Genomic DNA, 21251 nt, shown 5'->3' with positions numbered 1-21251 from the left:
GGTATAACTGCACCTAGTCCTCACCAAGGAACTTACTTACTTAGGCGATCCCTCATAGTTCGAGGGTGATTGTCTTCCATCTTTCTTGTAAGACGCATGTGCGTGATTTTTTTTTAATGTGTGGAGGTCGGTGCATGGCTGGTCAACACACAGTCTTCACAGAGTGAGGTTCCAGCAGTGGTGTGATTACACAATGACAGTGGCTTCTCAGTCTGTTGCAGCCTTCTTCCGCCTTCACAGCCGTTGTAACATGTACCATGTTATCCTCCGCCTGCTCCGCCGTTGAGGTCTTAGGGTCTTCGGATTGTTCTTGGTCTGGATCCTCCCCTGTGGCCACTCCTGGGAGTGCATGACTCCAGTGGTTGTGCCCTCAGGTTCATTGGAACACGCAAGCCCCCTCACCACGTCAAGGTGACAATCCATCGAGGGGGGAACTATGGTTGTGTCTTGATTGTAAAACCATCAAGGATGGGTAACTATATACCACCTAAACATCATGAGATGGCCAACTGCAAAAGGTCCAGGGAGTATGAAAAGGTCCAGGGGGTACGAAATTTTTCCTGAAAGGGCAACACTATTCTAGAAAATACCACATTTCACGATCCAGGGTTTGGAAGCAACTGTTTGTGTATTTGTTTGGAAAAAGTGCCCTATATCCTCTTGTATAGGTCTAGAAATTTTAGTTTAAAAATCAACCCCTCATAAATGGGCAGACTTACTCACTAGTGAGTGTGAGTACTGTAACTTAACTGTAACCAAAATTACAGCCATCTCATGCTCTGAGTAGAGGGGCAAAAGGCAAGAGCTTAGTCCATGCTAAGAAAATCTTTAAAAAGCACCAACCCCCTGTACTCTCATTGCAGTGGTTTATGCCAGAGCTTTTGTAGTTCGATCTTGAGGTCCTGATAACAGCTGAGTTTTTCCTGTTGTTTTTCTTCAACCCGACTGTCACCTGGTATGGCGACATCAATAATCCAAACTTTTTTATTTTCCACAACCGTGAGATCTGGTGTGTTGTGTTCCAAAACTTTGTCAGTCTGGATTCAAAAGTCCCACAGTATTTTTGCATGCTCATTTTCCACTACCTTTACAGGTTTGTGATCCCACCAGTTCTTTAATGCTGGTAGGTAGCACTTGTGACATAGATTCAAATGGATCATTTGGGCCACATAGTTGTGCCTCTGTTTGTAGTCCGTCTGTGCGATTTTCTTACAGAAGCTGAGGATATGATCAATAGTTTCGTCAGCTTCCTTGCATAGTCCTCAATGGGTACCACCTTGTTGTGGTGGGAGGGGGGGGGTGTTAACTGCTCCAAGGATGCTGAGAGCTGTGCTGACAGTAGTGTAACTACCAGAGAGGTCTCAGTTGAGAAGTGGAACTAAGAGCACCTAACCCATTAGCATTAAAAAGAACCGCAGTGGATGCTGCTAATTCTGGACATCCATCGACAAGTGTGCTACAGAATCAAAATACAAATGAACAGACACAGAAACGGCAAAAATATACAATGCCAGAAAACTGCACTATTATTATTATTATTATTATTATTATTATTATTATTATTATTATTATTATTATTTTCTGAGTTAGCCATCCCTTACAGTTGCATCCTTCCGGCACATAAATCTGTTTGTAATCTCTACGTGATCATGCTTTAGATAATGAATTGTTAATCAAATGCATTACATAATCTATGTCTTGTCTTACATTTTCTATATATGTGGTTTTTCATCTAACTCACTCTGTCTTACCAGGTGAGCAACATTCGCCTCATTGGTCTCACAAAGGGGCAAGTTTTGGTAATGTGGGATGATAGCTGTGTAAATTCAAAGTAAGTTACTCTCTAAAGATATGTAGAACTATGTTTGATTCATTTGTACAGTATTTGGAATCACTTTCTATAGCAAACCATGCTACTAATATATTCACTATAATGTATTTTGCAAGTTACATATGTCAGGAAAAAGACATGGAGAAATGCTCTCAGAAATACATACATTTGGGGTGGAGGAAGGCATAGGAAAATACCTACCATGGAAGAAATGTATGCAAATACATCCTTACCCTAAACCTAGTGAAAGGGGACCCAACCAATAAACCTTTTGGCAAGGAGAGAGTTAAAGGCAGGTAGTTGTCTAGATAAGCCAAGATATTATGCAGACAGCACTGATGTTAAAATAGATCATAAAACAGATAACTTCCATGGGATAGAGTGGTGGTGGTTTACTTTTGCCTTAAAGTAAATGCACCTGGAACAGATTTTTTCCATTTCTGCAGATGTTTACCTAAGAATCAACTTTGCAAACATAAACAGCAATATGTTTATAACCGTTATAATTCATTCCTTGGCTTTTCTTCATAGGTGTCTGAAAAAATTTGAAGTAGTGTTCTCTCAAGATGGGAAAGCATACAAGCAGATCAGTGTGAAAGACAGCATAGTTACAATGCTAATCTATAGCCCAGGTAAAGACCCATTTTTGTATTTTACTTTTTGAATCAGTGTCAATTAATATTGTATCAGTTAGTGAAAGACATTTGAAATCCTTACATATGTTGGAAAGTATAGAACTTGGATAAGGAATATGTCAACATCCAAATGTTTTTGGTCCTAGCTGGCATAGCTAGGGGGCCCCCAGTGACGCAGCGGATTAAACTGCTGAGCTGCTGAACTTGCTGACCAAAAGGTCAGTGGTTCGTGCCCGACTCTGAGGTGTGGTGCTCATCTCCATTTCTAAGCCGAAAAGCCGGCATTGTCTGTAGACACCTCCAAGGTCATGTGACCGGCATGACTGCATGGAGAGCCGTTACCTTCCTGCCAGAGTGGTACCTATTGATTTACTCACATTGACATGTTTTCTAACTGCTAAATTGGCAGAATCTGGGGCTAACAGTGGGAGCTCACCCCGCTCCCTGGATTTGAACCTCCGACCTTTAAGCCATCAAGTTCAGCGGCTCAGCGGTTTAACCCACTGCACCATTGGGTCTCTGAAACCTTATATACATGCAGAAATACCCCAGTGTCTCTCTGTACATGAGACTTTAACTACATGCATTGGCCTTCTCTTACCAGGAACGACTGTCATGGGATTTTACAAAGTGCGTGCTGTGGATTATTGGAACAGGCCAGGCCTGTTTTCTCTACCAGTTTACTACAACGGAGCATCTTGAGAAGGATCGAGAGTTCCCTACAGATGTTACAGAATCAAGTCTGCCATTTGCACATGGATATTTTATACTATGCAAGCTAGAGCTTTAAAGCACGAAGTATCATGTCGTCTTCCTTGCCCTGATTTCCACCCAAAGTTTCTGATTCCAACCATTACTCCCACATATTTAGAGACATATTACAACATTTCCAAGCTCCCAGATGTCTTGGACCTCATCTTCAATTAGTCCTAAGTAATATATCCAGTGGTGTGGATTGACAAGATGCAGTCCAAAAAGACTGCTGGATGGCAAACCAAGCATTGCATTAGAACAAAGCTGCAGTTCTTTCTGGTCTCCTCTTTTTGCAGACTAACCTTGTTACTGTTAGTACGTAGCTAGTGTAGACTAATCATCTTAGGGCCCTTCTACGCAGCCATATATCCCAGAATATTAAGGCAGAAAATCCCACATTATCTGAGTGTGGATTACCCAGTTCAAAGCAGATATTGTGGGATTTTCCGCCTTGATATTCTGGGTTATATAGCTCTGTGGAAGGGCCCTTAGACTCTGAGGCCCCTTCCACACAGCTGAATAAAATCCCACATTATCTGCTTTGAACTGGAGTATATGGCAGTGTGAATTCAGATAACCTGGTTCAAAGTGCATATTGTGGGATTTTCTGCCTTGATATTCTGAGTTAAATGACTGTGTGGAAGGGCCCTGAGTGCTGTATGATTTGATAATGTAACTTTTATTTTTAAAATGCTTTTGGGGTAGGGGGTAGCATTCATACCATCCCTGTTATCCAGCTCCATTTGCCAAAATATCATTATAAGCTGGTGTTCAGAAAATACAGCTTTGGGAGAGCAGTTATTCTTATGAATCTACTCTAAATCAGTGAAGGTCTTCCTCAGGAAATATGCAACCACTTTCTCCAGTCTTGGTTGAAGAAAGGGAGGGAGAAAAGTCCAGGTTCTTTTGCTTTCTTTTTGCCACATGCACACAGTATTGTGTACCACCAGCGAGTGGGACTGCCTGCAGCTTTAGACCCTAGCTTTTGAGGACAATAATCTTCCCCCCTTGCTGGGAATGGAATGCAACAGAAATACCATAGAGCACAGTTTATTATTTGTGTAAGGCGGGTTTTTTTTCTGTGGAACCATTTAGTCTTGCTGAGCAAAGGCATTGCTTATGTTTGTCTCTAAATATTTGTTCACCTGAAATAAGATTCGGACGGAAAGCAGTAAGAAAGAGCCAGACTTTGATTTTGATGCACTGTAACCTTAAAGACAAGCTGTTATCCATGTTGCATCCTGCTGTATTTGTTTCTTTTCTGTCTTTTCATTTACAAGAGTATGGTACCCATGCCCAGCATAGGCGGCCATCAAGATGCTTGACTACCGGTAACAAAAGAAAAAAAAAAACCCTTAAAATCGCATGCCTATATTGGGAGTGGAGGGAAGTACTGTCGAATGGCCTTAAAGCTGAATCAGGTATTTTTCCATTTGAATCTTAAGGACTTATTAGATTTATTCTATGTGAGCTCAGGGTAGTGATATCTGGCATGGTTGGACTCTTGTATCACCGTTATGAATGCATAGCCTGGAGTTATTAATCTTACATATTCAGAGCCCCTACATTGCTGCTGTTAAGGGAGTATGTAGGGATCATGAAAGCCCCCAATCTCCATTTAACAAGAAGCAGCCACTGTGATTGACTAGGGTCCATTGCTTTGTCACCTGGGGAGCAGATTCCCGCCCAGCCCTCTAATGTAAGCCATCTCTGACACAAGGGGGATTGTGGCAAGGACCCTGTTTCTTCCTGTCACAATTATGATTGCTCACAGGAGGGAGTGGAAATGGCAACCAACTGTTTCCTAAGCAAAGGACCTATTGACTGCAGGGGTTGCTGCCCAATAAGTGAGTATGGGAAGAGGGGATCAAGTCGGAAATCACTAGATAGCACTGTAACTGCACTTATACATACATCAAAACCATAAAGGGTCCAGACCATTGTTTTTGGGTGACTACAGTGACCAGGGATGTTTCAATTTGTGTCATGTTGGAGAGAAATGAAGACTGAGACTGGAATGTGCATTATCAGAACACAATTAAAGAGGTTTTCAAAGGCAGTTATAAAAAAAAACCCTGAATTGAGTTGAATCATATGTCATTGGTGGCCCGCACTACCTTCCCAAGCAGCCCATATGCTTACTCATGCTGTTTTTGAAGCCAAGCAGTATTAGTGGTTCTCAACCCCAGATGTTTTTGGCCTTCAACTCCCAGAAATCCTAACAGCCGGGAAACTGGCTGGGATTTCTGGGAGTTGTAGGCCAAAACATCTGGGGACCCCAGGTTGAGAACCACTGTGAGTAACTGATTGTTTCCCAAAGCTGAGAGGGGAAAAAGTAAAGGACTGCGAGAGGAAAATGGGGTGGTACACACTAGCGATATTTGTTTGAAGGTACAGTATACTGCTTTAAGAAGCAATCTTATCAAAATCTATGAAAACATAATTTTGAGAAAACAGGCTTGCATTTACTATTTTTTCACTTCATGTGGCGGGAATTCAGGTGTTATATTTAATTGTTGAACTGTCACATTATTAAAGCTTTCAAATAAAAGTCAGTGTCATTTGTCTTTACAGTGAGGATTGACAGCTGATACAACATGTTGTCCTGGATGCAGGTTGTGGATGTATATGATTTATTCCTAGATATGTTTACTAACAAACAAGACTAGCTTGTTTCTACATTGCAGCCCTATTTAAAGGGGGACAGTAACTGTGGAAGACTCCATGTTTCTATATTGTGCTCTAGATCTGGATGGCTGCATGCAATGCAAAAGGGCCCAGAGAAGTTTGCTGAGAGATTTAAATCCTCAACTGTACTTTGGTAAGAAAACAATCTTCCCCACTGTCTCTGCAATAAGTTCACACACACAAAACATGAGGGTAAACTAGGAGGCAGAGTTGAGAAACAAGGCAGAACTAAAGAATACCAGATGTGGCCAAGCAGAGAAAACTTTTGTTGCATGAACAAGCTGAATAGGAGCCGCAGTGGCCTTGTGCCGATTGGACTGCTGACCTGAAGGTTGGGTTGCTGATCTGAAGGTAGCTGTTTTGAATCCAGGGAGATGCGATGAGCTCCTGTCTGTCAGCTTTAGCTTGCAGGGACATGAGAGAAGCCTCCCAGCAGGATGATAACACATTTGGGTGTCCCCTGAGCAATGTCTCTGTAGAGGGCCAATTCTCTCACTCCAGAAGCGACTTATAGTCGCTTCTGGAGTGGTTTCTGACACGATAAAAAAACAAGCTGAATGGGACTAGGAAGTAATTTTGTTTTCCTTCCTGGCTGGGTGGTTGAAGTCCAGGGTCTGAAGGTATTTAATTGCCAAACTACCACCTGCAGTTAAATGGACAGCCATACTCAGGCTGAACATATCTGGACAATGATTTATTAAATGTTCTCAAATTTGGATGGAGCTGCCTATTACAAGGAATAACACAGCCTGAGTTTTGCATGCTGGAAGCCCCCAAGTTCAATCCCAAACTCTCCATTTGGGATTAGGAGCCAGTCCTGCTCGTAGCTGTGTAGGTTTTGCTTTTAACTTCTTGGGTATTTGGAGAGGAGGAGTAATAGTGGATAATGAAAAGTAGGATTATAAAGCTCCCCTGTCTCATAGAAGTAGCCAACCCCAAAGCTTGTGAGCACAGATCAAAGAAGTCATTTAAAAGATTACTTAAAAACATTTATTGACAAATCTTACATCGTACCATTCTTCGAGTTTACATGTATGTGTGGTATACCCAAGTGCAAAAAAGCAAAACAGAAGCAACAAACCAACACTTAGGCATGTTTGAGACAAGGCTCTAATCCAAACTATATGTGAGAGACAACTTCAAGATGCAGAAGCTGGGCCTCTGCTCCAACTCAGGCCTGCAGAAGTTCATCTTTATTTAACAGGCTCCTGCGAAAACAAACAAAACAAGAACACATAAATTGTTGCAATATCATAATTAGGAGGCAAGTAGACTTTTTTGCATTCTTTATTTTTCAACGGTTCAACAGAGGGAAGTTCTTATTCCTATTGCGGGAAGTTGGCCATTCTATGAAATTAACTAGTTGCTAGTTTCCAACAAGAAAAGAAAGTACAAGTTTAATGCAAAGCACACGTGATACGTGGAATTTATTCTGACAAGAGGTGATGACCTTTAGCTTAGACAGCATTTAAAGGCTTAGATGCATTGACAGGGAGAGGCTAAGCTATCCGCTATATAGGCTAAATGTCATCTCCACATTCAGGGTCAACATACCCTTAATCACTAAAAGGTGAGGGCAAGTGACAGATCATAGCTATCTTCATCTGGATCCCTTCCTGACCTTCCAAGGCAAGGATATATCTACTTGTTATTCAAGTGCTAGATGAGAATGTCCTTTGATCTCACCTTGTGTAAATGAGTTCTTATGTTGGTCATGCTAACTGGTGCATTCTGGAAGCTGCAGTCCAAAAAATTAACTTTTCCATACTTAACAGAATGTGAACTTCAACCATTACTTCAACAGTTGTTTATTGTTTTCAGTCATCAACGTTTAAGGCTCAGAAATCACCTTTAAGAGGTTTATCCCTTTTAGCTGCATTATAGCATTTAGTAAGCAACGTCCAAAGCTGCCAGACCAGATTCATTGGTCAGCTCAATATGAGGCTCAAAATATTCTATATTAGAATCATAAAGTTGGAAGAGACCTCGTGGGCCATCCAGTCCAACCCCCTGCTAAGAAGCAGGAAAATAGCATTCAAAGCACCCCTGACAGATGTCCACCCAGCCTCTGCTTAAAAGCCTCCAAAGAAGGAGCCTCCACCACATTCCGGGGCAGAGAGTTCCACTGCTGAACAGCTCTCACAATGAGGAAGTTTTTCCTCATGTTCAGGTGGAATCTCCTATCTTTCATGTAGTTTGAAGCCATTGTTCCGCATCCGAGTCTCCAGGGCAGCAGAAAACAAGCTTGCTCCCTCCTCCCTATGACTTCCCCTCACATATTTATACATGGCCCTCCTCATAGGGCTTGTTCTCCAGACCCTTGATCATTTTAGTCGCCCTTCTCGGCACACATTCCAGCCTGTCAACATCTCCTTTCAATTGTGGTGCCCAGCATCGGATAGTAAATATTCAAAATATTAATATAACGCTATTTTATAGATGATGGATAAATTGAGTGAAGAACTAGCTCAGCAAAGAGAGCATGCTTAACCCCTCCTAACCTCTGTTCTCTTGCTCCAATTCCTTCATAACAAATACAGATGTTTGCTCTTGCAAGCAAGTTTGGTGGGTGCAAAATCCCCACTTGGTGGAGCTATACAAAGTGAGGAAACTGGGCAGAAAGATTAGCAATTCCCTGTGTTTCTCTTCTTTCAGCTATGTCTTTTCCAGAATAGCTTCAAAATATCATTTTAAAAAAGAAAAAGGGAAAGGGGTTGCCATGGCCATGATTTGCAGTACTGCATCATTAGCACCACCAGGTTTCCAACAGCCACGGGCAACCAGATATATTATACTAGAAGGAGTTCTTTGCATTACAGTGCATTTCACACCAGAATGGAGGCATTCAGTTTCCACAATCCACATAAGCTGAGAAGCTTTAGCCATTAATCCCTCTGGCAAAGATGTGTACATAATATTTAGACAATTGCCTCAACTTCAACAGGAAGACAAGTGCGGAAATTCCCTATATCTAAATTCAGCTACTTTATAGGCTGTAAAATGGTGTTAAGTACTAAATCTGCAGGCATTGCCAGATCTGTGCTAAATCACATATATTTCGCCCCTTGAGAAATCTTGTAACTACATTTTGAGGGTAAGTCTTGTTGGTGTCTTTCAATAAAGCAGCAGCTAACCTCATTTTTACATCTAAATCAATAAGTGAAAATCCCTGACATGCATTGCCTTTGTAATATACATGATTGCAAATTCATTTTAGTCACCATTTTCATCTTTTGGGTGAAAGCTGTTCAGACACAGATACAAGCCTACCAGGAAAAGCTTGAAGGATCAGTAACTTAAGCTGGATAAGTCTGAGACCTGCCTTGACATTGCTTTGGAAATAGTATCCATCCATGGGGGGACACATTTTAAGACTTTGCATGGGTACATAAAACCGTGGATAATAGTGACCTTTGGTCTCAAGAACACCAGAAGGTCACACTGGAGAACCTAGAAAGCAGTAGTTCACAACCTATGGATCCCCAGATGTTTTGGCCTTCAACTCCCAGAAATCCTAACATCTGTTAAACTGACTGGGATTATTGGGAGTTGTAGGCCAAAAACATCTGGGGACCTCAGATTGAGAACCACTGACTTAAAGATATATTTTGTCACACCTGAATAAATGAAACCACAGGTACCAGTCCTATCAACACGAGGTATTGTACTGTGGTCACAAAGATTAGGCTGAATGCTACCACCACTGTTGCACCTTCTCAGTGTAGCCATGCACTAAAGTTATCTCTGGCAGGCAGATCTTAGAGCCCAGAGATCCATGGAGTTCCCACTACTCTCCCAACACAATTGAGAGCTGCATGTATTTCCCTCTCCATGGTCCACAACTTCCAAGGAGGCTGGTGCAAAGTGGGAAGAGGGAGAAAGGAAAGACCTGGCAAACACCAATGGGTTGACCAACTAGAACATCAAGAGTTCTTCCATGAAGGTCTCACAGTTCTGAAGCTTAGTCTTCCATATGTATATTTTTGAAGCCAGCGTGAATCCCTCCTATCTGATTTACCTTCAGGCTTCTCTTTATGTAAATAAGTAAGAAAAATAGATGGCAGTATAATTCAGGAAACAGGGTTTGGTCCTTCAGATGTCTCAGACTTCAACTTCCATCAGTCCCTCCCAGAGACTGTAGAAGCTGTAGACCAAAACATCTGATTCTATGTGATCCAGAACAAGAAACTGGTAGGAGAGGATACTCTCCTTATGGGAAAAAGCAAGTCAAACATTGGTATGCCTTGCCTTCTGGATCATGGCATATCAAAAGGAGTCACTTGTATATGACAGCATTTGTGTTAGGCTCTGTATGTCAGCTCACTTTGTGCCAAATCACCCAACTTTGATCGCTAAGACATCTCCAACACAGATGTATTATGTCTTTGCTCAACATTACCTCAATTGTTCATCATTTGAGTGGGAAAGGTGGAAGCAAAATAAGCATTTCTACATACCTGACTGTAGCACAGGCTGGAACTGGCCAGACATGCAGATTTCCTCCTGCTTCTGGCGCACAACGCGCTGAATGGCTGGGGCCAGACCACGAGGATTGCGGGAGAAAACAAGGGAATAGCCATCATCGCAGGATCCATCCTCCTTCAGACTGCGGCAGGCATAGGTAATGGCATAGTTGTCGTAGTCTGTGTCAATCACCCAGTAGTTGTCACCTGGAATGATACAAAAGATCCAAAGTCAAGTGAAGGGCTCTGATTTTTCAAATTGCTGCATGAGACCATTGGAAAATCACAAGAGTGCTGAATATAGGTTCTCTGAACATCAGTTTGTAAAAGGAAGTAAATAAATGTCATAAGTTTTTAAAAAATTATAGTTCTTTCTTAGAGAGCCTAGCAGGGAAAGAAAGTTGGATGGATACTAAATCATGGTAAGGAAGAACAGGCAACCAAGCAGTTATCTCTGTTGCTTTCTGGGCCATTCTTTCTCTCATTCTCTGTCTGCAAATCTCTCCCTCTCTCTATCCCTCAGCTAATCTTTCCTTAATGGTTGGGAGCTGGTGTGACATGAAAAATTTTCTACCTAGGTCAGGAGATGAGCAGAATGGGAGATGAGCCTACACAAGCCTTTCCATAATGTGTTGATTTATTGCCCATTTGTTGGGTTGTGGGATGAGGGTTTTTGTATTATGCACTTGTGGGCTTATCTATGCCGCTTTGGCTCCCATTCATGAGAGAAAAGTGGGATAAAAGTAAATTGATGATGATGATGATGATGATATAGCTAAGCCAAAAAGTCTTGCTTCCCTATGAGCATGAAAGCTACATTTCCAGAGCTGTCACAAGACATTTCATTATTTCCCTCCAGCAACCCCCTCTTCAGTAAGGCTAGTCAAGTTTCTTGGCAGCTGGTGTAGATGATCTCACAGATAGTACAAAAACAAAAACCACAATTTACATCACTAACAATTTTCCACCTTTTCTGACATCTTAAGTCACCTGCTTTTTTTTGCTCCACTCCGAGCTTCCCCAATTTAATCTGGGTTTTCTGATTCTAGACGCTATTACCCACTTTTTAAAGGGCTTTTTAAAGTTGCAATGTCCAAGATTTGCAACAGCTTGCAAAAGTGGACTTTGCAGAGATCCATTCTCAATATACAAGTTGTTGCTGCCTTTAGAATTTTAATTTTTGAAAATGCTCTGATTTCTGATAATGATTTTATAGATTCTCATTTGAGGGTTAGTGGTGATGCATTTTTATTCTTAGAGTAAGACACCTTGACTGTTTTATAGAAAGGCTAATATTCTGGTTTCTCTTCAGATCGTATAAATCTTTCACCTTTTACTGTTTTATAGAAAGGCTAAACATTAATATAAAGAACACAACAGGCAGTGAAGAAAGCACCCATCTGCACTGCCTCAAACTGCACTCTGACAATGTTGGACAGAGCTCTCCCCACATATAAGCACTTTGTTTGGGGGTTTATTGGACCTTAATCCAGAAAGACACAACTCTGACGTTCTGATTTTAAGAGTGCACACCATGCACACGGATTCATTTTTTCCACATTCTCAGCCAGAAGCAGTAAAGGAACTTTTGCTCACCCCCACTTGACAAATAGCTTGCCAGGCCTTGGTAATTCATGAACATTTTTGCTGGGGTGGTAGGGTCGGGCACTGAGTATTGAGCTGCCATGTCGGCACAGATAACCCAGAATCTGAAATAGGAAGAGAATAAGATGAATATCAGTATACAGGTAGCACACTACTATTTTGTCCTAGGTAAGATGGTAGGATTCAGACATCTTGTTCCAGTTTCAACATCATTTGCTTAACATAAAAATAAAAACTTCTACCAAGTTAACTAATACACTCTCCTGATCCAATCCAACCTTCAGTCTGCTTTGTTCTTATCTAGAGGAAGATCCAGAACAGAGGAAAGAGACTGAAAACTGCTCTGCTTTTATTTGCTTATAGGAGCCTTGAATAATTTTGTGTGTGTGTGTGTGTGTGTGTGTGTGTCAGGAGTGACTTGAGAAACTGCAAATCATTTCTGGTGTAAGAGAATTGGCCTTCTGCAAGGACGCCCAGGGGACGCCCAGATGCTTTACCATCCTTTGAGAGGCTTCTCTCACATCCCTGCATGGGAAGCTGAAGCTGACAGACAGGAGCTCACCCAGCTCCCCGGATTTGAACCACCAACCTTTCAGTCAGCAGTCCTGCCGGCACAAAGCTTTAACCCATTGTGCCACTGGAGGCTCCATTTCACCAGAATAAGGCAACGGGACGAAGGAGTGGCTTTAAAGGAAATGGTCAAGGCCCCACCCCATACCCTTAAAAAGAGCAGGAAGATCTGCCAAATGAAGCAGAACTAGTTCTTCGCATTTTGAAATAGTTGAAAAATACACAGCATGAACATTGAAAGAGGTAGGGACGAATGAGATAATTGTCCAAAATAGGAGTGGGCAAAATGAAGACTTCAGGGCTATTTTGCTGGCTCCAAGGGCTCCTCAAAAATATCCTAAATGTGCTTTTGTGGGTGTGGGATATTCTTTTGGGAGGGTTGTGGACTCATTTTCAATGACCAGAGGAGCCTAAAACATCTAGAGGCAATTCGGAAGCGTTTTAGGGCAAATATATATATTGTTTTGCAGAGGGTACAATTAGGGAGATGCAGCTCTCCAAGATCTCCTTGTGGGCTAGCATGACCTCCTGGCTTCCCACAGTTGCCTATCCCTAATCTGAGGATGCCTTGAGGTTCTCCAGTGGCTAAGTGTACAGGCAAAGCTTCCTATTCTCACTCTGAATGTAGAAAATTTTGCCCCGCTTTGTATCTTCTAATCCAGCAATAACTAAAATGGCATAGTCATACAATGTCATATAAGAATGCAATGTCATATGATAGTTATAACCAGTTATGCATATGAAAAACTGGTTGTTTACTTGTACAGGTTTTCTGTCTTACCCAAAAAGTTTCACTCTGCCTTTAGAAGATGCAATCATAGTGCCATCCTCCTCAATGGTGTATTCAGCTGAGATGTTATCCTGTAGAAACAGGCCTTCTGGGTCTTTCTTGGACAAGGCATACCATTTACCAGCATACTGAAAGGTAAAGAACACCTAAAGGTTACTGGGAAGGACAGGCAGTACATGTAAATCTTTCAGTAACTTGAAAGAGGGCTAAGCCAGCAGACTGCTTATGTGTCATTTCAGGCAAATCCAAGCTTTAAAACCATTAAGCACTGGTTCAGATGAAGAGCTGGAACCCTTCCAAACAAATCACTATGTCATTGCGGAGAATTGGTTCAGTCACACGTCAGGTAATCAATCATTTCCTAGAGCGCACCACTTGGAGAGAGTGGCAGTGGTTTGAGCATTGGCTACAACTCTGGAGATCAGAGTTTGAATTCCTACTCTGCTACACTGGGCAAGTCATATTCCCTCAGTCTCAGGGGAAGGAAAAAAAATAAACCTTGTTCTAAGGGTTGTTGTATGTATTCCGGGCTGTATGGCCATGTTCCAGTATTCTCTCCTGACGTTTCACCCACATCTATGGCAGGCATCATCAGAGGTTATGAGGTATAGAGAAACTAAGCAAGGAAGGTTAATATATATCTGTGGAAAGTCCAGGGTGTGAGAAGATGAAAGCCAGTGTGAATGTTGCAGTTAATCACCTTCATCTCCTGGCTTTTCCTGCCTGGGGGCATCCTTTGTTCAGAGTCATTAGCTGTCCCTGGAACTCTTCTGTTTTCTGGAACATGGCCATACAGCCCGGAATACATACAACAACCCTGTGATCCCAGCCATGAAAGCCTTCGTCAACACATTAAACCTTGTTCTGAACAAATCGTGCTGAGAGAAAAAAAATATAGGTCTGCCTTAAAGTCACCATAAGTCAGAAACGACTTCAAGGCACATAACAACAATCACTTGGAGATTTGCAATGATATCACTCCCAGAATACAGGACCAGAACTAATGAGATTCAGTTACTGAAACACATATGCCAGGTAAACATTAGATCAGTGGTTCCCAACCTTTGGGCCTCCAGGTATTTTGGACTTCAACTCCCAGAAATCCCAGCCAGCTTACCAGCTGTTAGGAACTGTGGGAACTGAAGTCCAAAACACCTGGAGGCCCAAATTTATTTATTTACTTGCAGTATTTATATTCCGCCCTTCTCACCCCGAAGGGGACTCAGGGCGGATTACAATACAGATATACATGGCAAACATTCAATGCCATGATTAGACATACAACATACATACAGACAATAAAGGCAATTTAACATTTTCCAGCTTCCGGCTTCATGAGGGTGTGCTTGATTCCGGTCACAGGGGGAACTGCCGCTTCATCATCCACTGTGATACCGAGTCCTTTTTGATGGTACAGTGTTCCCTCACTTGTCGCGGGGGTTAGGTTCCAGGACAACCCGCAATAAGTGAAAATCCACGAAATAGGGACGCTATATATCTATACATTATTTTAGTAGTTATACACTATTTAAAGTCTTTTTATCAACCAATCGTGGGTCGATAAATCACCTTCTCCTCCTCCCGTTGCCGCTTGGGCTCCTTTTCTCTCCCTTCGGCATTTTCTTCCTCCCTCCCTTAGGCTGCAAATTGTATTTTTTATTATTTATAATATTATTTTAGAGTTTATTGAAAAACCATGAAACAGCGAATCCGAAAAAAGCAAACCACGAAGTAGTGAGGGAACACTTTATTACTTCCTTATTGTTCTTTGCCGGAGTTTTATAGTGTTATAAATTAAGTTAAATTAGCCTCCCCGCATTAAGCGGTATCTAGATTTCTCTACTCACAGCCGCAACTGCTTAGGTGGGCAACAAGCTAGGCTATTAACGGTCAGGAGCTTAATCCTGACCTGGGCTTCGAACCAATGATCTCATGATCAGTAGTGATTTATTGCTGCTGGCTACTAACCAGCCGTGCCACAGCCCGGCCCAAAGGTTGGGAACCACTGCGCTAGATAATAAGTATCGATCATATGAGCAGCTCAATGGGATGAGTTGAGTCGAGCTCCCACATGCCAGTCCCAGAGGTCTTCAGGTAGAGACCAAGGTCCATCTTTTGTGGGTGCTTCAGCTCTGCATTCCCTGAAATCAATGGACCAATGATCTCTACAAAGTCAGCAGCATGGCTTTATGGTTTAATGATTGCTAGATCTGCTTATGCAATCATTTTCTTAATATGTTGCCAGCAGTGATAAGACACCATCCTTGTCAGAGCAGTTCTCGTTCTCATGCATTCAACACAGATCTAGCCTATCCAACCTGTGTTGTGTAGGAATTAGATAATGCTGAGCTAGGAGTCTGGAGATTTGAATTGAAGGCTGCAACGAACCATGAAACTTGCGGGGTGATCTTGGGCCACTTATTGTCCTCGCAGAATGGCAGTGGGGATAAAGTTAAGTGGGAGGGAGGAGAGACATGTACTTAAGCTCACTGGAAGGAAAACAGAAGACAGAAGTAACCAATGAACAAATAGATGGATTTGGGTGGGTTGCCATTTGTTTGCCAGAAGGAAGCATAAGTTTAGAAGTAAAGAGATAGAATGCAAAACACTGTAATGGCGCAACGGGTTAAACTGTTGAACTGTTGAATCTGCTGACTTAAAGGTTGGCAGTTCGAAGCCATGGTTCAGGGTGAGCTACCGCTGTTAGCCCTAGCTCCTGCCAACCTAGCAGTTCAAAAACATGTAAATGTGAGTAGATCCAGCTTTGGTGGGAAGATAATAAAGGTGTCCATGCAGTCATGCAGGCAACATGACCTGGAGGTTTCTATGGACAACAGGCTCCTCGACTTTGAAATGAAACAAGAGCGCCTTCCCATGGCCAGAGTTGAGCACCGCCTCAAGAAAGTCGGAGATGAAAGGGGAAGCCTTTATCTTTGTTCTGTTATTTGTATGTCATTGTTATTCCACTGTATTAAAGGCATTGGATGTTTGCCTATCTGTGTATGTTCTAATCTGGTCTGAGTCCCCTCGGAGAGATAGATTGGACTATAAATAAAGTGTATTATTATTATGCAGTTCTTGTCTCAGTGCTGTCTTGTAACTACTGTATTCTTTGATGCATGCATTTATTTCTTCAAAACATTCATTATTTCCATGTATACCCTGCTTTTTTCTCAATCTGGAACACCCAAGTATGCCCACCGTTGTCCTTTACAATATAAAATATTCATAGTTACCCTCTTGGGATCAAAGTCCTCCTTCACAGCGAACGATTCTACTGTACAAGAGGCCTGAGCAGAAGAGTAATCAAAAATGGAGATCAGGGTCATCAGGAAGGTATACTGTGTGTATTTCATTCTGTGAAGTGATAAAGTAGTTCAGCATGAGTGAAAATCCCATTCAGATTGTGCTGCAAATACGAAATATCTCAATTTTGAAATATGTTATGTTCATTTTCTGCTATTCTATTTGTAAGGTTACCACAGACCGTCATTCAAATTTTGGCAAATACATTTAACTAAGAAACTTCCAAGATTCTTGCCATGCTACAGGTCAGGCATCCCAAGCCCCAAGACATTTTCTTATTTGAGGTGGGGCAATGATGTGTACTCTCCCTGCCATCTGTCTAAATCAGTGGTTTCCAACCTGTGGTCCATGGAACACCAGTGGTCCCCAAGAACTAAAATTTGGTCCGCAGCCTCACCGTTACTACACTGTTGCAACAAGAGTGACTGGTCTTGTGAAACACTCTTATGGTGCTGAGGCAACAACGATGTTGGGAGGGGAGAAGCTGACTACCCACGAAAGGTGCAACAACAAGACTCCTGACTGCTGCTTCTCCTCCTACCTCCCCCTAAGCGGAGCTATTCCATGTGGTATCTGGAAGCCTTGGTGTCTTCGGTTTTAGGCCTGTTCCTGGGGTTATTTGGGGTGCTGATTCAGAAAATTGCATTGGATAGAACACATCAGCTCTAGATTATTAAATATGGGCAAGCAGATGGCGACTACTGGATGACATATGTACTGTATCAGAAATGATTTATTTATTATTTAATTATTTAATTTATATACCGCTCTTTTCCCCCAGGGGGACCCAGAGCAGTTTATTTATTTATTTATTTATTTATTTAACTAAAGCTGATATGGTCTATCCAGTGTAATTTTCTGAACCAGCACCCCAAATAACCAAACCAAATCTAAAGTTGACCAAAAACTGATTCGTAACCCTTTTGGCACTAATGTTGGAGAGTGGTCTCTGATCAAAGTGATCCCTGGTCAAAAAAAGTTGGGAACCACTGACCTAAATCAAGGTGCATGGTGTCTAAAGCCAGGGTGTCCACTCTGAATGTACTATCTCAGACTTATAGGGATATAGTTAGACATTGTAATTGCCATAAATAGCCCTAGAACATTGTACTTGTTGACTTGTTTGCCTAGTCAGTTCACAGTCCAAGCACATTTGATAGGAAATTTCCACAGCCTCTGTGGCTTTCCGGTCTCCTGGCCTTTTTAATCTTTAAACTGGACTTGGACTGAACAGCCATTTAAATAGAGGATGAATTCTTCAAATAGAGGGCTGTTTTCTGCAAGTAGGACTTTAGGACATCTGAGTCTGAAGTCCAGGGCTTCACAGTCTTTTCACTCCCACATCACTACCCAAAAATACAGACCCCGTGTCAGTACCTGGGCTGATGCTGGTCATGATAACATCCTTTCTATTAGTTCTAGTTTTTGAGATACAAAACATATATGCTATATACCAATCTTCATCTGCTCGCCCAGAGAAAACCATGATAATCATATCTAAGAAAGTAGAGTTGATGTGGTCTATCTCGTGCAATTGTCTGAATCAGTGTCCCAAATAATCCCAAGAACAGGCCTAAAAACCAAGACATAGATTTTTTTTTTGTTCAGCCGTGTTATTTTTACTTCAAATATATATATTATCTGTTTCTACAAATAGGTATGTGTTTATGTTCAAGTGGAGATGTTTAGCCTCACAAGAGTAGAGATGAACTTATTTTTATTCTGGTATTCACAAAAGAGATGTGAATTCAGAGTTTAAAATATGAAAGAGTGTGTGAGCTAGCAATCCTGATGTGAATCCTCTCTCTTGCTCAGTATCCAGAACATTATGACTGTAGTAATCAAATGTAAGATTTAGAATCTGTTTTTGAAATCATGACTACTGTCTGGGATGTGCCATTTTAGACTGCAGTTGGTAGAGTGTCCATCATGGGATGTTCTCCAAACAAACTGTGCTTTCATGGATTTGGGAATATGGATATCCATCTATCAAGTAGTGATCAGATAATGATGCTATACTTAAATATACTATTCAGATTGAACACATGAAAGCCACTTTTAGCATTTGCCTGGCCCTCAACCAAAGCACTCTCAACCTTAACCTAGAAGAGGCAAATCAAAACATCTCTCACATTGCCTCTGCCTATATTGAATGTCCTATATAGAATGAGACTGATAGTGTTGCAGGGAATGATAGCATTGCTGACTGTTGGCATCAGGAGATGCCTGATTTCTCCACCTTCTTGTGGCTGGTGATTGGATATGCATTTCCATTTGTTCTTCTAGACTCGTAGTGTCCATCATGAAACAAGTCAATTTGCCTGAAGTAGGTATATCAACCTGTGTTTGTTTCATACTTGGCAATCTCCTTTCCCTGTAAGGTCACCAGAAAGGAGATCCACCACATGGTATCAAACCAGAGCATTAGTGGGGGTAGAGGGTTAAGCCAATCAGAAGGTTAAGGTAAATAGATTTCCATAATCCAAATCCAAACCCCAAACAAATGAGCATTGGTTTGTGCGTAAAATGTGATATCCCTTGGAATCCTACCAATGATTTCAGGTGGCACAACTGAAAGAGAGCTTATGCTATCAGTAGGGTCAAGAGGTGAAGCTTTCTTGGACTTTGCTTCTTCAGACCTTGGCTGAAAAGACTAGAAGGCCACCAATGGCAAAGCCAATCTAGTCATTTGGTGGAGAACGACAGCTACTCCACCAGATGCTGCAACCTTCCCAGCCATTTCACTTCAATCCTTCAGATTTTCTCCTCTCTTTAGAGCAGTGGTTCAACTCCCAGAAATCATAACATCTGGTAAACTGGCTGGGATTTCTGGGAGCTTTCGGCCAAAACACCTGGGGAACCATTGCTTTAGAGGAAGCCATGTAGGAGCTATGTAGGCCATAAAGTTTGTCCTACATCTTCTAAGCTACCCTGCTACTCTTGACTAGGTAAGAGGACTCTGATTTATTAGCTGAGTGCAAATGTCCAATTTGACAGTTAATCTCATTGGCTTCTGTATACGCAATGGACTGCGGTTGCCAGCTTGTCCTTTTCCTGAGACATCAAAATATCCTCGACCAGACCTGATCATTGGCCCCACCAAGTAATCACCAATCTTTAGATGCTACCCTTAGCAGTGTGGAAATAAAGACACTGCAGTGACTTGCACATCCCTACAAACACTAGACATGCTTCAGGTTTGATCTATTTGATCTATGTGGAGTTCTTAAACACAGATAGAAAAGACCCACTGAATTGATGGAACGTACAATAACTCAATGCTATGGAATCAGGGCAGTTGTGGTTTCACAAGGTCTTTAACCGTCTCTGCTAAAGAGAACTGGTTTCTCACCAAACTAGAAATCTCAGGATTCCATGACAGATAAGAGGGTATCAAACTGCAATCATTCTACAGATTATTGAGATGAATATTTTTACAGTAGCTACTAAAAATAACAATGGCCACATCTCAATCTGTTCGGGGGGAAAGAAGAGTTCAGTGAACTGCTATTTTGTTCTAATGCAATGTTGGGGATATTGTTGGCCAACCATCATTTTGCTGGACTGTAATTGAAGCCACCTCTCACTATTGGCAATATTGGCTAGGACTGAAGGAAGATACAGTGTTGGTACCTCATCAGACTACAAATCCCAGGATTCTATAACATGAAGCCATGTCAGTTAAAATGGTATAGCCCCAGTGGTGCAATGGGTTAAACCTTTGTGCCAGCAGGACTGCTGACTTGAAGGTTGGGTTGCTGACCTGAAGGTTGCCAGTTCAAATCCGGGGCATGGGGTAAGCTCCCATTTGTCAGCTCCAGCTTCCCATGAGGGGACATGAGGGATGCCTCCCACAAGGATGGTAAAACATCCGGGCGTCCCCTGGGCAACATCCTTGCAGACGGCCAATTCTCTCACACCAGAAGCGACCTGCAGTTTCTCAAGTCGCTCCTGACACACACAAAAAGTTAAAATGCTGTCAAACTGCATTAATTCTGCAGTATAGATGCACCCCTTGTCTTGTAAGAAATGTATTACTATAAACACCGCTTACGTTGCATTCCCACCTCCTGATCCATTCTCATTTTTTTTAATTTATAAAAATCGATTAAGAATGCTATAAAAGATGTATTCCCCCCCCTCTCTCACTAAATTATTCAGGCATCTAAATGGACAGAAATGTAAAACATCTCAATAAACCAGGAATAAAACAACATGGATTTGCATTGTCTATTGCTATTAGAAGACCTACCTGATGGTTTGTTGAAATGTTCTGGAATTTATTCCTGGTGATGTGTTCTTCTTGCTCTGGTGAAGTCAGATAGTGAATGACTCTCTACTAGCCACCTTTAAATAAGATATCTGGAACAGCCCTAATTGGCTATTTGTCTCCTGGACCCGGGTAAGATGCTTAACTTTGGATAATCCATTATGTAAAAACCATCACCAGTAATCCTCACACCGGATTGTCAATTGGCTGTTATCAAACAGACACAGCTTTTACATAATCAAAGAAATCATCTCGAACCAACGCAACAAGGATGCATGAAGCACCTTTGCCATGGAGCACGTGGCCGACTGAATTAGAAATGCACCCTGGGATGTTTAAC

At 41.8% G+C, this 21251-nt stretch overlaps 2 protein-coding genes across 3 annotated transcripts in view; one reads left to right on the top strand and one right to left on the bottom strand.

The window, feature by feature from the left end:
• idua (alpha-L-iduronidase) overlaps positions 1-5770 on the top strand; it is a 77406-nt gene extending 71636 nt beyond the window's left edge. For both annotated transcript variants that reach the window (XM_003223350.4, XM_062971548.1), the window contains 3 exons: positions 1755-1831; positions 2363-2463; positions 3071-5770. In XM_003223350.4, coding sequence (XP_003223398.3) covers positions 1755-1831; positions 2363-2463; positions 3071-3168 — 276 coding nt within the window. In that variant the 3' untranslated portion in view covers positions 3169-5770. The remainder of the gene's footprint in view (positions 1-1754; positions 1832-2362; positions 2464-3070) is intronic.
• Positions 5771-6874: 1104 nt separating this feature from the next.
• On the bottom strand, positions 6875-21029 carry LOC100554369 (purpurin). Its single transcript, XM_003223319.3, has 6 exons — positions 20894-21029; positions 16572-16692; positions 13327-13463; positions 11967-12079; positions 10365-10577; positions 6875-7115 (listed from the first exon to the last, which is right to left on the bottom strand). The coding sequence occupies exons 2-6, from the start codon at positions 16689-16691 to the stop codon at positions 7105-7107; spliced, it is 594 nt and encodes a 197-aa protein (XP_003223367.1). The 5' UTR covers position 16692; positions 20894-21029; the 3' UTR covers positions 6875-7104.
• Positions 21030-21251: the final 222 nt, after the last annotated feature.

Source organism: Anolis carolinensis, chromosome 2 (assembly GCF_035594765.1).
Source record: "Anolis carolinensis isolate JA03-04 chromosome 2, rAnoCar3.1.pri, whole genome shotgun sequence".
Lineage (NCBI taxonomy): Eukaryota > Metazoa > Chordata > Lepidosauria > Squamata > Dactyloidae > Anolis > Anolis carolinensis.
Note: the sequence above shows the minus strand (reverse complement) of the source record. Positions and strands in the feature narration are given on the sequence as shown.

Coding starts and splice junctions, on each gene's coding strand:
- LOC100554369 (XM_003223319.3), bottom strand. CDS start 16,691: ATGAAATACACACAGTATACCTTCCTGATGACCCTGATCTCCATTTTT. Junction 13,464..16,571: donor AGGACTTTGATCCCAAGAGG/GTAACTATGAAT, acceptor TTTACCTTTCAG/TATGCTGGTAAATGGTATGC. Junction 10,578..11,966: donor AAGCTATTTGTCAAGTGGGG/GTGAGCAAAAGT, acceptor GTATCATTCCAG/GTGACAACTACTGGGTGATT.